This window comes from Musa acuminata, unplaced genomic scaffold (assembly GCF_036884655.1).
Source record: "Musa acuminata AAA Group cultivar baxijiao unplaced genomic scaffold, Cavendish_Baxijiao_AAA HiC_scaffold_1104, whole genome shotgun sequence".
NCBI classification, from domain to species: Eukaryota; Viridiplantae; Streptophyta; class Magnoliopsida; order Zingiberales; family Musaceae; genus Musa; species Musa acuminata.
Genome location: NW_027021317.1, coordinates 675533 through 690915, shown reverse-complemented (window position 1 = coordinate 690915; position 15383 = coordinate 675533). Strand labels below are relative to the sequence as shown.

Here is a 15383-nt window from a genome sequence, read left to right as displayed (position 1 = left end):
TATGCTGCAATGATGTTTGTTAGTGTTTATGAATATCATGTTGATACAGCTTATTTGCCATTAGGTTTTGTTGTGTAAATCATTTATGAGATTGGACTTTTTGATTATTTAGTTTTAATGAATATGTGTTGAGTTATTATGGCTAATTATTGTTGCTGCTGCTGTTTCTGTTTAATATGTGTACAGTTCTGAGGATTGATATGTTTAAAGATGTTTGAAATAGGTTTCTTGTCCATTAGCTGATTTCATCTTTTTTGATATATAACTATATTTTTTAGATTGTTCCCAGTAGCTTTGCTAACATGTTCATGATGTGTTTTTGACATGTAGGCTATAACAACATTTTGCAGTTAAGATTGTTTATGTGCCATTGGAAGTTTCTGTTTGTAATTTCTTTGGTAATATTCAATTTTTTTGCTTGTAACGTACAACTTGTTACTAAATACTTTACTTTTGTTTTTTGTTTTACTGAACTAATATGTGATTTGAAGTCATGTAATGGCAAAGAATTTCTGCATTATCCTTATACATTTATTTATTAGCCATTCCTTTATAGTGATCAGTAAATTAATATGTGAATCTTCTATAGTGATATTCTATTGGTGTAATAACATGTTTGTATATTTATCTGACATATCTCATCTTGCCCTAGAGGGCTTCATATATTATAGAACGGTGGCAATAAAGCTCAAGATCACCTTTACTGATCCAATTACAAATTTGAGGATTTTAGTTTTCTGTGCCCGCCTAAGTTTTCTATTCTGGAGCATAATCCTGTTTGTTTGTCATACATTTCCTGGATTAGTATTAATTGGAAAATTCACTGGTTAAGTTTATGCCATGATTTTTGAGCTGATTGCTTTCTTTTATTCCTTGGATTCTGAATCTGACTTTATGACGTTTGCTATTTCCTGCAACTTATTCTCTAACTAGAAGTCAGAGATCCATTGTACCCTTTTTTGACATTTGATTCTTGATGTACTTTATTTTTTATCAGTCTATGCAATGGTCTCCAAATCTTGAAACATGGCACATTTGCTTCCTTGAGACCTTGTTAAATATCATTGTTCTTGAAATAGTCCTACCGAGAGACAACCACCTGTATGATGTAGACCTATTGGTCAACCACTTTAATTGAGACAGAGTCCTCTCTTGCCTCACCTAGGACCTTAATGGTCCAACTGACTAACAACACTTAAACGATACCTGGAAGCTGGGCATCTTCCAGATTATTTGTTTAATCTGGTTGTTAGTGAAATTGTGCAGCAGGCTCTCCAGTGATTCAGTTGATAATCCACTACAGATGAGTGAATCACGATCCTGTCTGATTGTCATTATTTGGTAACTGAACCATATTTTTTGCTTATAACAAGACAAGAAGAGGGAGAAGAAGGAAATGATATTAGGATAACCAGGTAAATATGAGTAAATCAATGGAAGGCATCTTAAATTAAAGAATGGCAAGTTTTCCTTTTTCCACTGTGTTTCTTCTTCTTTCTTACCGTTTTGCATTGTACAAAAACGTCCTTCTTGCTAAAGCAGTCCAAGTTGCTTTTTCTTTTTTTCATTTTAACCATGTTGGAGGAATGATTATTGATTTATGAATCAAATGGGATGAGCATACCTTGTTACTTTAATTTTCTAATTCTTTTCTTTTTTAATTTTTAAGTTTTTTTGTATTGCTAATATTGTTTGGTGGCTGCCTAAATGGCAGCTGCCTACATGGTGTGAGAAGTGCCTTTACTGCCCACACGCCCCTGCAATTTTCTATAACATTGTTAGGTACTATTCGGCACTGGTTTTTTTCTTGGGCTTTTGTTGGAGTTCTCACCTTTTACTGCTTTTCCTGTGTTTCATTGGTAACTAGATTGCTTTTCTTATCTATGGTTAATTAAGGGACTAATTTATTCTTTGATGAAGTATTTTGAGGCTTATCCTTTAATTCTGTGGGATTGATTTGTTGCTGTTGGGTCTAGTTCTTTATTCCAACTTTTGCATCATTGTTTCACTTTGGGTGCAACTTTCTTGTTTGTACAAGGAAGTGTCGATTTATACAAGGGAAAAATTGGTGATACCACCTGACCTCCCATCGTTCCTGAATAAAAAAATTGATGGTGAAAAGAATATAAAAGAGTCAGGAGAAGTGATTTCTGGAAACAAAGAATAAGCAGCTCTCCCCTTAAAATGACTAGAAACAACAAGAGTCAACTGGGTCAACATCTAGCTAAACACGGAGAGAAGAAAGTCGATTGAGGTTTGTTTCACAAAAGAATGAAAGTTCTAAGATTTTTGGAGAGAGGTGTTTCAAAGAACTGGAGCTTTATGTTACCTTCCCAACATTTTGAACTCTTAGCAGCTTTTGTTCAAATACCTACTTGGATCAGTCGAGTTTGAATGGGTCAAAATAAATTAATCCAGCTGCATGCATGTTAACATTTAACAATTACTTGTATCGTAATAGTTAAAGATGGACAAAACCAGCTGCGAATAGTCTCATCACAAATTATTGTGAAAAATATGCTTCTTTGTTGAACAAATTGTTAAAGAACTATATTTGCCATGCAATTTGTTGTACCTCTTGGCGATTAGGATTAAATTGATGACGATGGAAATTGGTTCTTATAAAGCAATAAAGTATTGAGACTAAGGAACTCAATTTTGCTATGACTGGTTTGTACTAGCCAACATTTACCACTCCAAGTGTGAATGGGGATGTGGACAACCCCCTATCAGACAGGCCAGTCCTCCACTCCAGGCGCTTGAGGGTTTGCACGCATAACGCAGAGCTGTGAGATAACTCATACCATTGCCCGCTCATGCTGAGGCCTGCCCACCGCCATCCCTTGTGTCTTGTTGATGGACCTCCTGGTATTCTTCCTCCCCTCCACTCCTTGACCTCCTCCCTACCTCCACTGCTGCCACCACTTCTTCTTCTTCTCTTCCTCTCCTCTTCTCCTCCTATCCTCCTCTTCTTCTTCTTCTCCTTTTCCTTTCCTCAAGTCTCTCTTTCTCCTTCCACCGTCATGAATCAGACCTGTACCAGTTCAATCATGGACCGGCATGGATATAGTATCTGAAGCTCCAATCCTTGACTAAGGCACAAAAGATAGTGAGGATTGATGGAGATGCACCGTGGAGAACATTGAAGCAAAAACACAGTGATGGCTAATGGTATCCTTGGACTTGCCAAGCTGTCTTGCTAGAATTTAATGCATAGGCGAGCACTAGAGCCCATGTTGTGGCACCATCAGGCCAAGATCATTGTTGGAGGCACACTGGACGTTTTCATTTTTTTTAATAAAAAAGTTATGGCTTTATCTGATATTGACAGTCATACTGCATTTTTGCTATTATTGTGCTTCCATTTCTAGAGGCTCCTTGTACATTGATCGTCTTTTTTGTCATTCTTTTGCTATGTGACAGCTTTTATATGTTATTGCCTTAATTTATAACTGAAACATGAGATGGATTGCATACTTTCATCCCATTGTTTGTCTTCTGTATGTCATTCTTTTAAAATGTATATTCTGGAATAATGGCTATTGTTACAAAATTCTAGTATTGGGCACATGTGTACACATCTTCATGAATTGTCGTATTGGAAATCTTGATTGTGTAGTGCCTCATGTGGCTTTTAACAGTTTCAGGAAAGTTTCATGCTATTTCTATGAATAGTTCAATCTCAATTATAATATTGTTTATGATGCTATGTTAACTGCCTCATGTATTTTAACAGTTTCAAGGATTTTCTCTACTACTGCAACCAATAGTTCAATGTCAGTTGCAATACTATATATTATAATGCCATACTCTATAAAACTTAAAAAACTACTTGCCTTCAGGTACTGTTTTTCTCCACTATGACAAGATTGCTTGATGTTATGGAGGAATATCTCTCTTGGAAACGATATAGGTACCTTCGTTTGGATGGACATACTTGTGGACTCGATCGTGGAGCTCTAGTTGAGGAATTTAACCGTCCAGACTCACAAGCATTCATCTTTCTTCTAAGGTTTTCTTTTTTTGCATTAAAAAATCACTAGTTAATTAACAACTTCATTATAGTCTACTTAAAGAAGTTTTATGGAGCCCTTTACTAACTTGGGTTGCCATTTTTATTAGCATTCGGGCTGGAGGAGTTGGTGTAAATCTTCAAGCAGCCGATACTGTCATCATATTTGACACTGACTGGAACCCACAGGCAATAGCAAAGTCTTGTAATTGCATGATGTATGCATTATGCATTTGGTATTACCTTCTGACATTCTTTCCTGTGGGTTTAGGTTGATCTACAAGCTCAAGCAAGGGCCCATAGGATTGGTCAAAAGAGGGATGTTCTTGTTCTGCGTTTGGAGACAGTAAGTGCTATGATCTTTAGTAAAGCTCCATAAAGAAGTATGCTAATATCTTCATAAAATTACCATCATTTTCTCATCCTTGGGCCTATTCTGTTATATGTCTATCAAAAACAGGAAATATATGATCCTTTTTTGTTAGTTAAAATTAATATTGACCTTACAAATAATAGAAATAAATATGTTCTGATCCATCAGGAACCAATACACTTAAAGCATCCTTCATTCGCTGTCTAGTTGTTGTATTCAATTCTTTTTGTAGTGCCTTGATTCTTTCTTTCTTTTTCTGTGGCTGGCGTCCATGAATTGAACTACATAAAATTTGGATAGAAGGTATTGACTTCTTAGAAAAATTAAGATTAGGATTGGGCTGATCCAGATTGGTGGTATGGATTGTAGAATTGTATTATTGGCTGAAAAACTATTAGAAGTAAATATAATCAAGAATCTGCTGCATTTAATCATTCCATTAGCCATTAGTTTTCATTAATATTTAGTTTTGCTTGTACTTTTCTTTTATGTTCTAATATTTTGCTTGAGAATCTTCTAATACAACTGCCTATAAACTATTCAGTTTTACAAACCTTCCAGTTTAGTTTTTTGTCATTCCATAAATGCTAATTCTATTGGTCTTATTTGTTTTTATAAAGGCAATATTAAAAAAGTTAATTTGTAATTAATATATTAATGTTATGGTTTGCTATGTGTCTTTCTACTTCTATTTGTATAATATTCTAATTAATTTTTCTAATTTTATTCCGCTTATTATATTAAATTATTTTTTAGAGTTTCATGTTTCTTTCTTTTGTGCTGATATTTTTTCCTTTCTTCTGTTCACTTTTGTGTTTTCCTCTTTCCTTCTTTTCTCTATCCTTTTGGCTCCCCTCCCATTTCTTTTGCTCTTATCTTTTCCTCTCCTCCTTCATCCTTTCCTGTTTATCCCACACAGATGCCCATCATCCACTACCTCTCTCTTTTATTCCTTTTCTATTAGCTTTTAATTTTACTTAATGGTTGTAAATAGGAGAAAAGGTATATGTAAACCCTAGTTATGATGAAAATTTTTTTTAAATACTTTTAGGGTTCTTCTCTGACTTTCATTGTTATTTTCTATGTTCTCCTTTCTCTTCAACCTTTCTTTTTTTATTGCTGTTATTTTCTATTTGTTTTATTTCATTTTTTTATTTTATCATTCTAATACCAGATATTTGTCTTCTTTTGCATATATATCATCTGGAAGTTGATTGGTCTTGAATTTTATCAGTTCCATTGTTCTTTGATGAAGATTTTGGATATTAAGTATATCTTTCTTTGATGAATATTTTGGATAGCAAGTATAGCTTTTTTTGTTAAATTCCAAAAAAAAAAAAAAAACAAAAATTTGTGATGAAGTATACTTATCATTTAAATTTCAAAAATTTTAAGATTTCTATGAGATTGACGTTGATTGCCAAGTAGATTCTAGGTTTAGTGCTTGGGCTATTTGACACTATTGTTGGTTTATTAGCTGCTCACTATCAACATTAGTTTTGGCCATACATGGAAATTTTGTCTGTTATCAAATAATTTTGGTCTTAAAAATTTTTATCACATCATTTTTTACCATATCACTGCTTGACTTCTTTTGATGTCTTATATAAGTAATTTGAACTAGCTACAGCCAATTAAATTTAATAGTTAATGTCAAGGTTCGTAATTTCGTATTGTACCGACGTTTCGAGCTTTTCTCGGTACGATATAGGCGTATCGAGTGGTACGCTAAGGTGTACCGCTCGATATATATATATATATATATATAAGGGAGGTGTACGTTGCCTCGGTGACGTTGCCTCATCACGTCAAACGAGGAGAAGACCGCCACGTCAAACGAGGAGAAGAACACGGTCTTCTCCTCATCTGCGATGTTCGACGAAGGTGTCGAAGGCCGTAGACGTCTCCAATCTTCGATGAAGAACGCGGCGAAGGCCACAGCCCTCTTCGGCCTTCGGTGAAGAACATGGCGAAGAAGAAGCTGAGCCGCCGCCTCTCTGTTACCTTCTAGATCGGGATCGTCGAGAGAGGGCGGTGCCGGATCAGAAAGTGTCGAGGTTCTCCCGATTCTTCCTTTTCTTCTCCCTCGACGCTTCTTCTTCCCTTGCCAGGTTGATATCGCCCGGTAGCGGGCTGTCCGCGTATCAGTTTATTGGCGGACTGGTACGTATCGCCCGGTACGAGTGGTATCATTTGAAATTAAAATCCTTGGTTAATATGTACTGTCATCATATGCCATATTTAGCCTTTTACCAGGTTACTGTCCATCTGTATTATTTGGATTTATATGTATATTCTGAAAAAAGATGGTCCAATATAGGTCTATGTGAAAGAATTTTAAGTTTGTCTTTTTCTAGTCCTTGCAAAGGAATGGTAGCTTTTAGTAAACTTCAGGATTTAAGTAAAGGTGTCTACTAGCTTTATTATTACCTTTTCAAGGCCATGTTCAAGTTGCAGGGGGAGGACTCCAATAAATTATTCTATTATTTGTATCAAGGATTGAAATATCGTACTGTACCGGAGTTTCGACGTTCGCTCGGTATGGTACGATATTGTATACCGAGCGGTATACGGTTCATTATACCGTTCGATATATATATATATATATATTTATATATAGTAAAAAAAAATTTCGGTGATGTCGCCTCTCTTCTCCCCACGCGAGGCGACGTCGCCTATATATATAAAGTAAAAAAAAAAATCTGCGATGTCGCCGTAGCCCCGAGTGGGGAGAAGAGAGGCGACGTCGCATATATATATATATATATATATATATACTGCCTGGTAGCAGGCGGTTTGTGTATCGGTTTGCTGACGGACCAGTACATACCGTCCGGTATGGGCGGTACTATTCGAAATTGAATACCTTGATCTGTATATATTCGTAGTGATTTGTGTAGACTTACTGTTTACATCTCTATGCTGTTCATAGTATATCTTGATTTTCTATTACTATTATGTTTTCATCTCTAATGCTCATAGGGTTTCCTTAAATTCAATATGGTCCTTTAGATAAACCTTGTACTAAGTCTTTGAATATTTTATATTGGTAATAGCCACGATTAAGGTTTTTGACATGATATGTTAAAATATGATGATGCTCGTGGAACAAATAGTTATGTTCTACTCTTTTTGGTCATCAGTATTTTCTTTTCACTGTAACTATTGTTACTTAGGACTCATCTGTATGTGTGGTTTGATGATTGTTATTCTCTGTTTGGTAATATGATCATTCAATTTGGAAACCACAATATTTTGTGCATTTTGTGTGCAGATCCGCACTGTTGAAGAACAAGTAAGAGCTGCAGCCGAGCACAAACTTGGTGTTGCTAATCAGAGCATAACTGCAGGCTTTTTTGACAATAACACAAGGTAATTTGGTTTCTCCTGTGTCTTAACATATAATTGTAATTTGTGAACAGCTATTCTTCTGAAAAAATTTTGATTTTGATAATTGCAGTGCTGAGGACCGAAGGGAATATTTGGAATCCCTACTTAGGGAATCCAAGAAAGAAGAAGCTGCTCCTGTTTTAGACAATGATTCCCTCAATGATATCCTGGCTCGCAGGTATGTTTTCTTACGTATGTTATTTTTGTTACCTCCAGATGGAAAATTTTCTGGTAACTGAAATTATTTGACTAATTGCCTTTATTTTGTTCATCATATAGTGAATAACATGCTTTTTTGCAGTGAACCTGAAATAGACATATTTGAATCAATTGATAAACAAAGGCATGATGAAGAGATGGTCTGTTATCCCACACTTGCGTGAATTTCATTCAAATTTCCTTTGTTGATGGTCCATCCACTGTAGCATTTCATGCTATATTAATATAATTACTTCTTAAAATGCCTTGCAGGCAGCATGGCAAAGATTGATTCAGGGTTCAACAGATGGATTAAATCCATTAGCCATGCCTTCTCGTCTTGTGACAGATGAGGACTTGAAACCCTTTTACAAGGCAATGATGATACATGAATCACCAAATGTCAGCATGAAAAGAAAAAGTGAATATCTTGGTGGCCTTGATACACAACAATACGGCAGGGGCAAACGAGCACGTGAGGTTGATTTGCTTATCCAACCCACAACATAGAGCTTTTTTTTTTGTATGTCCATATCGGTAAGTCAATCATTTGTTTTCTTTTTCAGGTCCGATCTTATGGAGATCAGTGGACAGAGGAAGAGTTTGAAAAACTTTGTCAGGTTGATTCTCCTGCGTCATCACCTCCTACAGAAATATCAAGAGATCCATGTACCACAAAGGAATTATCTGAACCTCAAACCAGTGACACACAGCTATCATTGCCATTGCAAAAAGATTCATCAGCTACACCCACAGAGCCATTGCAGCAAGTCAAGGAGCCTACTCCTGCAAAACGAGGCAGGGGTAGGCCAAAGAGAGCAGCTGCAGATGCCTCACCTGCTGCAGCTGCTGTTCAATCAAATATAATTATCAAGCAGGAAATGAAGCCCCAAACTGAAAGGGTCTCCGCTTCTCCTACAGTTACTGGTGTGGATTCTTCTGCAAGTACAAATACACAGGAAGAATCTGTTGCAGGAACTCCCGCTTTAGTACCAGCACCTGGGCCCAATATGTCAATTCAAGCTAAGCGTCGCAAGACTCAGACTGGAGAAGCACCTCGAGGACGAGGCAGAAAGCAGAAATTGGCAATGTCTACTGGTGAAGTAAACATGATTGTTGGACTTCATGGGGGAAATGAAGTAGGATCAGATAAACCAATAGTTGCTGCAATGTCCCTGGAGAAGGCAACCACTGATAAAAGTTCAGGAGCTCTAAATGACCCTTCTGTTGGTTATCAGGCTAATTGTGAGATAGGATTAGAGAGAGTTGATCTAGAATCAGTCAGAATCACGACCTCATCACAAGAAGCAGATAATCTTAGGAGCATAGCACCATCTGTAGAAATGAGAGAAGTTTCAACCGTTCCTGCTGCTGCTGACACTAAAGCAGTTCCAGTTGGAACCAAACTATCTGTCAGCATGGATAACATGAGCTCTGTTCAGTCAAAGTTGCATGATGGTGTGAAAGTTGGTATGGTGCATGGCATTCCATCTGGAACTCCTGCAACATGCACTCCAACTATGCCTGTTGCATTTGCACAAGATTTAAAAGAAAATGCAGCTTCGCAAAGAGTACCTAGTACTGACGCTAAATCAAATGAAAGCCATAAATCAGCTGACAAACCACATTTATCTCATGGAGGCACCCAGAAAGCAGCACCTGATAGCCTTGGATCGGGAGAGGAGAAACTAGCTGAAGGAAATATTTCTCTTTGTAGCACTGAGAAAATAAAACCAGATATGGATGTCCAGTTAAGTGAGAAAAGGCAATTGGCTGATAAGCCAGGTGACTCTTCAATTCAGAGCTCGCCAACAGTGGTACCTAGCAATGGTATCTTGAATATTAGCTCAATGAGTAGGGAAACCGGAGATGCCAATGCTGAAGTGCAGTCTATTGTAGCCATCCAAGAAATGGTCAATCCAAATAAACCACCAGATGCAGGACATGATAGTTTGAATTCCTCAGCATCTGTCATCGCAGTTCCTTTAGTTCAAGTGCAATATTTTCCAGCAAAAGACAGCAGTATTGTGCCTCCATTCGTTCAAAGAGGGCTGGATAAATCTTCAGTTACGAGAAAAAAAGCAGCTGCTCGAAGTGGTTCTGCAACAGCAGCTTGTGAACGCCGTGCTCGACTTGCGGGATTGAAACAAGCAGAAATGTCAAATAAAGCAGATTGCAAGTCTAAAGCTACAAAAGCAGTTATTTTGAGAGAAAGACAGAATAGTGACAGTACAAACAGTCCTGTAACATCTAGGACATTATGTAGCTTTGGTAACAAGCCAGATGAGACTGAAGCTGCTTGTACACAGTCTTCAGAGGTGGGGCCTGTTTGTGAAAAGCAAGATGCGAACCTGTGCAACAGGGAGTTTGTTCTATCTGTAACTGAAGAGAGTTCTGATGATTATGGTCACAAAACTTCACTTGTCAAATCTGCAAATTCCATTGAATGTGACATGCATTCTGCTGTTGGTTCATTAAACAAGGTTGTGGGAAATGTTATGAGACAGGCTTCTGTAACACCTGCAGAAGTATCAGGGTCCTCTAGTAAACAAGATCAGAGTTGTAAAGAATTGCCTGGAGATGTCAACACAAGTGTAGAGATTGAACCATGTAATAGTGGAAGCAATGCTGAGAACAGCAAGCTTACTTCATTAGAACATCCAAAGTTGTCCATACTTTCATCTGAAGTAGATAAAATTGGTGGTACAGCTGAAAAGCCAGGAAGCATATCAGATGAGGTTGCATCAAATCTGTTGCCCACAGGGAATGCATCTCAATCATGCAAAGAAGTTAAAAATGAGGTAATTGAGTCAGAAAGCAAAGCAACTGCCTTGATTGAAATTGATCTGCATCTGAACGTCAACAAAATACCCACTGTATATTCAACTGGTTCTGCTGTTCCACCCACTGTTGAGGATACTGAGAATGAGGTAGTCAATGTGGTCGAAGGTCATTCTAATAGCAGCTCCAAAGTTGAAGGTATGGAGGAGGAAGCTGTGAGTGTCTCTGATGGTCCATCTAATCGAAGTTATGGAGTTCATCTTGAAGGGGAACAAAAAGCTGTAGATGTTAGTGAAAATCCAGCTCACCTAAGTTCTGAATTTGAAGGTGAGAAGAAGGTTTTGGAGCACCACCTTGGTGCCGGAGTAAAAAATAAGGAGAAAGATGACATCAGTATGAAGGCCTGTGAACTTCAATCACACATCAGTTCTCAGGCTGTGGAGATCCTTACGGATTTGAGGCAAAGTGATCAGGAGAACCAACATTCTGAATGCTGCTTGGAGACAAATTCTTCTGTAACCCTGGGTTTCGAAGTCGTTCCTCAAGAGAAAAAGGAATCTTGCATTGAAATTGAAAGAACATCACAAGATCAATCTTGTTCAAATGCTAATATCAATATAGATGAAATACCTGCAAGTTCAGCTAGTGTGATTGATGAAAAAGTGAGCTGCAAAGATACTCAAAATGTATTAGGTGCTTTTTCAGAAAAAGCCAGTGACTCTACTGTCATGATTTCTGGCAAAGATCCAGTGCATCTGGGTGTTACTTCAAAGGAAGATATTCCTGATGGGTCATTTGTCAATCCTGACTATAATGGTGTTAAAGATCAAACTTCAATAGTTGATTCTCTGCATTCTAGTCTCAGTGGTCGGATGAGTTCCCATCCTGATAGTGAACAATTTACTCGCACAAGCTGTGAAGACCAAGCACCTCCAGAAATTACACAGGTTGCCGAGATGTCTGGTCAGATAAATGTGGGTCCTGTTGTTGAAAGTTATAATGGTTTTAATGTTATCTGTGTCGAAGATGAAGCATCTACTGATACAGAGAATGGAGTCATCTTAATGCAGAGTAATGTGGATGCTGATAATGTAATTGGTGATTCAGTCGACAAGAATTCTGGTGAAAATCAAACTTCTTGTGGTGATGGGCAGAACCAAGATGCATTCTGTCAGGTTAATGTCAATCCTGATGTCACTCAGGGTAAAAACATCGAATCAGTTGACATACCTTATATGAAAACTTATAATGTTCCAACTGCATCTTCTTCTGGTTTGCTTATTGAGTTTGAAAAACAACCAGCAGAAGAACAATTAATCGTTGCAAATGATATTTTGGTATCTGATTCTGTTCAGCAGAATACTGACAACTTTGGTCCTGATTCTATTCGTGAAACATATGGTGATATTGAAGAAACAGTAACAGACCTTCATAAAACTGATGATAATATGAAAGCATGTCTTGATGTTATAGAAAAAGCGGATTTATCTGATAATGTGGAAGCTCCTAAAACAGATATTGAAGAAACAGAAACTGACTTACATAATATGGATCATAATGTGAATGCACCTGACCCCATTCAGAGTGTTGCTGGAGTATGCAATTTGCCTTTTCCAGATGCTTATGTTGATGTTGAACAAAACGTAGATTTATCTGATAATGTTGGGGCTTCTAAAACATATAGTGATACTGAAGAAACAGAACCTGACTTAGGTAAGATGGACACTACTGTGAAAGCACCTGATCTCATTCAGAATCTTACTGACATGTGCAATAATGAGGATTTCCCTGATGCTCGTATTGATGTTGAACAAAATGCAGATTTACCTGATAATCTGGAAGTCACTGGCTCTGCTGACTGTGTTATCAACATGAATATTTCACAGACAGTTCCTGTTAATTTGGTTAAAATTGATGGGGAAGTTCACAACATTGTTCAGACTGTTTCTGACATCTGCAGTTCACAAATTGTTCCTGAGTTTTCTGGTGAGATCAAACAAAGAGCAGTTTTAGTAAAGGTTACATGTGATACTGTGTGCAACTTGGATCTGCCTTCTGAAACGTGCAATAGCGAACATCACAAAGCAACTGAAGCAAATAATCTTGCTGGTGAAAGTAGTATTGATGCATTGAACCTCGAAAATCCAGTGATTGAAAGTGAGAACCGAATTGCTGAATCTATATATGTGCCCAATGTGGGATCAGTTACTGTTGTCGAGGTAAGAGCTGAGGTAAGCAATGTGGAATATGTTCAACCTACATGTGATTCTGTATGTAACTCAGAGCCGCTATCTGAAACATGCTATAGTGAACATGATGAAGTAACTGAATCAAAGAACATTACCTCTGAAAGCAGTTTTGGTCAGTTGAACAACCAAAATCCAGTAGTTGAAACTGAGAACCAAAGTGAAGCTACACACATGCCCATTGTGGAATCGACTTCTGTTGTTGAGGTAAGAGATGAATTAGGTACCGTGGAATATGTTCAACCTACATGTGATGCTCGATACAACTCAGAGCCACCTTTTGAAACATGCTGTGGTGAACATAGTGAAGTAACTGAAGCAATGAATATTACTACTGAAAGCAGCATTGGTAAATTGAACCTCCAAAATATAGTGGTTGAAACTGAGAGCCAAAATGCTGAAGCTATAGAAAAGCCTAGTATGGAATCGACTTCTGTTATGGAGGTAAGAGATGAAGTCAGTAATCTGGAATGCATTCAAGCTACATGTGATATTGTATGCAATCCAGAGCCATCTTCTGAAACATGCAATGATGAACATACTGAAGTAACTGAGAACCAAAATGCCGAAGATATAGAGATGCCCAGTATGGAATCGGCTTCTGTTATGGAGGCACGGGATGAAGTCAGTAATCTGGAATGCATTCAAGCTACATGTGATATTGTATGCAATCCAGAGCCATCTTCTGAAACATGCCATGGTGAACATCATGAAGTAATTGAAGCAAAGAATATTACTGCTGAAAGCACCATTGGTGAGTTGAACCTCCAAAATCCAGCAGTTGAAACTGAGAACCGAAGTTTGGAAGCCTTAGATGTGCCCAATGTGGAATCCATTTCTGCTGTTGAGGTAAGAGATGAGGTCAGTGATATGGAACATGTTCAAGTTTCATGTGATACTGCATGTAATCAGAATCTGCATTCTGAGAGATGCCATGGTGAACAGAAGGAAACAACTGAAGCAAAGAATACTACTGCTGAAAGTAGCATTGGTGAATTGAACTTCCAAATTTCAGAGATTGAAAGTGAGAACCCAATTGTGCAAGCTCTAGACGTGCCAAATGTGGAAGCAACTTTTGTTGTTGAGGTAAGAGATGAGGTGGGCAATGTGGAATATGTTCAACCTACATATGACACCATATGGAATCCAGAACTATCTTCTGAAACCTGCTACGGTAAACATAATGAACTAACTGAAGTAAAGAATATTACTGCTGAAAGCAGCGTTGCTGAGCTGAACCTTCAAAATCTGGTTGAGACCAAGAACGAAAGTACTGAAGTTATAGATGTTCCCAGTGTGGAATCAGCTCCTGCCATTGAGGTAAGAGATGAGTTACTTAATGTGGTGTATGTTCAGCCTACATCTGTTATCATATGCAACCCAGAGCCACCTTCTGGAACATGCCATGGTGAACATAATGAAGTAACTGAAGCAAATAATCTTACTGCTGAAAGCATCGCTAGTGAGTTAAACCTCCAAAATCCAGTGGTTGAAACTGAAAATCGAAGTTTGGAAGCGTTAGATGTTCTCAATGTGAAAACTACCACTGTTGTTGAGACGAGAGATGTGGTCAGTGATGTGGAATCTGTCCAACCTACATATGATACTACATACAACTCAGAGATGCCTTCTGAGTCATGCCATGGTGAACAAAATGTAGTTGAAAGCAGCATTGGTGAGTTGAACCTCCAAAATCCAGTGGTTGAAACTTCAAACTGGATTTCTGCAGCCATGGATGAGCAAAATGAAGTAGCTGAAAGCAGCATTGGTGAGTTAAACCTCCAAAATCCAGTGGTTGGAACTTCAAATCAGATATCTGCAGCCACGGATGAGCAAAACGAAGTAGCGGAAAGCAGCATTGGTGAGTTAGACCTCCAAAATCCAGTGGTTGGAACTTCAAACCAGATATCTGCAGCCATGGACGAGCAAAATGAAGTAGCGGAAAGCAGCATTGGTGACTTAAACCTCCAAAATCCAGTGGTTAGAACTTCAAACCAGATTTTTGCAGCCATGGATGAGCAAAATGAAGTAGCGGAAAGCAGCATTGGTGAATTAAACATCCAGAATCCAGTGGTTGGAACTTCAAACCAGATTTCTGCAACCACTGATGTGCCCGGTGTAGAATTAACGTCTGTTGTAACTAGTAAAGAAGATCCATCATCACCCTCACCCCCAGAAGAATAGTTGTTAACTTGTAGGAAGACCACAAAACTCATCTTGGGCAATGCAATGTGATTTAGCATGCCAAATTGTGGACCAAACAACATACAACTGGTACTTAAGATATGATGTGAATGTCATGGTTTTTGCCACACGTGTTGTAGATTGCCTGATCAAGGAATGAATATGACCTCACAGTTAAAATAAGTCGCTAGGGTTCATC

At 37.9% G+C, this 15383-nt stretch overlaps 1 protein-coding gene across 3 annotated transcripts in view; it reads left to right on the top strand.

The window, feature by feature from the left end:
• LOC103986774 (uncharacterized) overlaps nt 1-15367 on the top strand; it is a 35619-nt gene extending 20252 nt beyond the window's left edge. For all 3 annotated transcript variants that reach the window (XM_065178057.1, XM_065178058.1, XM_065178056.1), the window contains exons 23-30: nt 3843-4012; nt 4123-4201; nt 4284-4358; nt 7660-7757; nt 7846-7953; nt 8077-8134; nt 8247-8453; nt 8540-15367. In XM_065178057.1, coding sequence (XP_065034129.1) covers nt 3843-4012; nt 4123-4201; nt 4284-4358; nt 7660-7757; nt 7846-7953; nt 8077-8134; nt 8247-8453; nt 8540-15184 — 7440 coding nt within the window. In that variant the 3' untranslated portion in view covers nt 15185-15367. The remainder of the gene's footprint in view (nt 1-3842; nt 4013-4122; nt 4202-4283; nt 4359-7659; nt 7758-7845; nt 7954-8076; nt 8135-8246; nt 8454-8539) is intronic.
• Nucleotides 15368-15383: the final 16 nt, after the last annotated feature.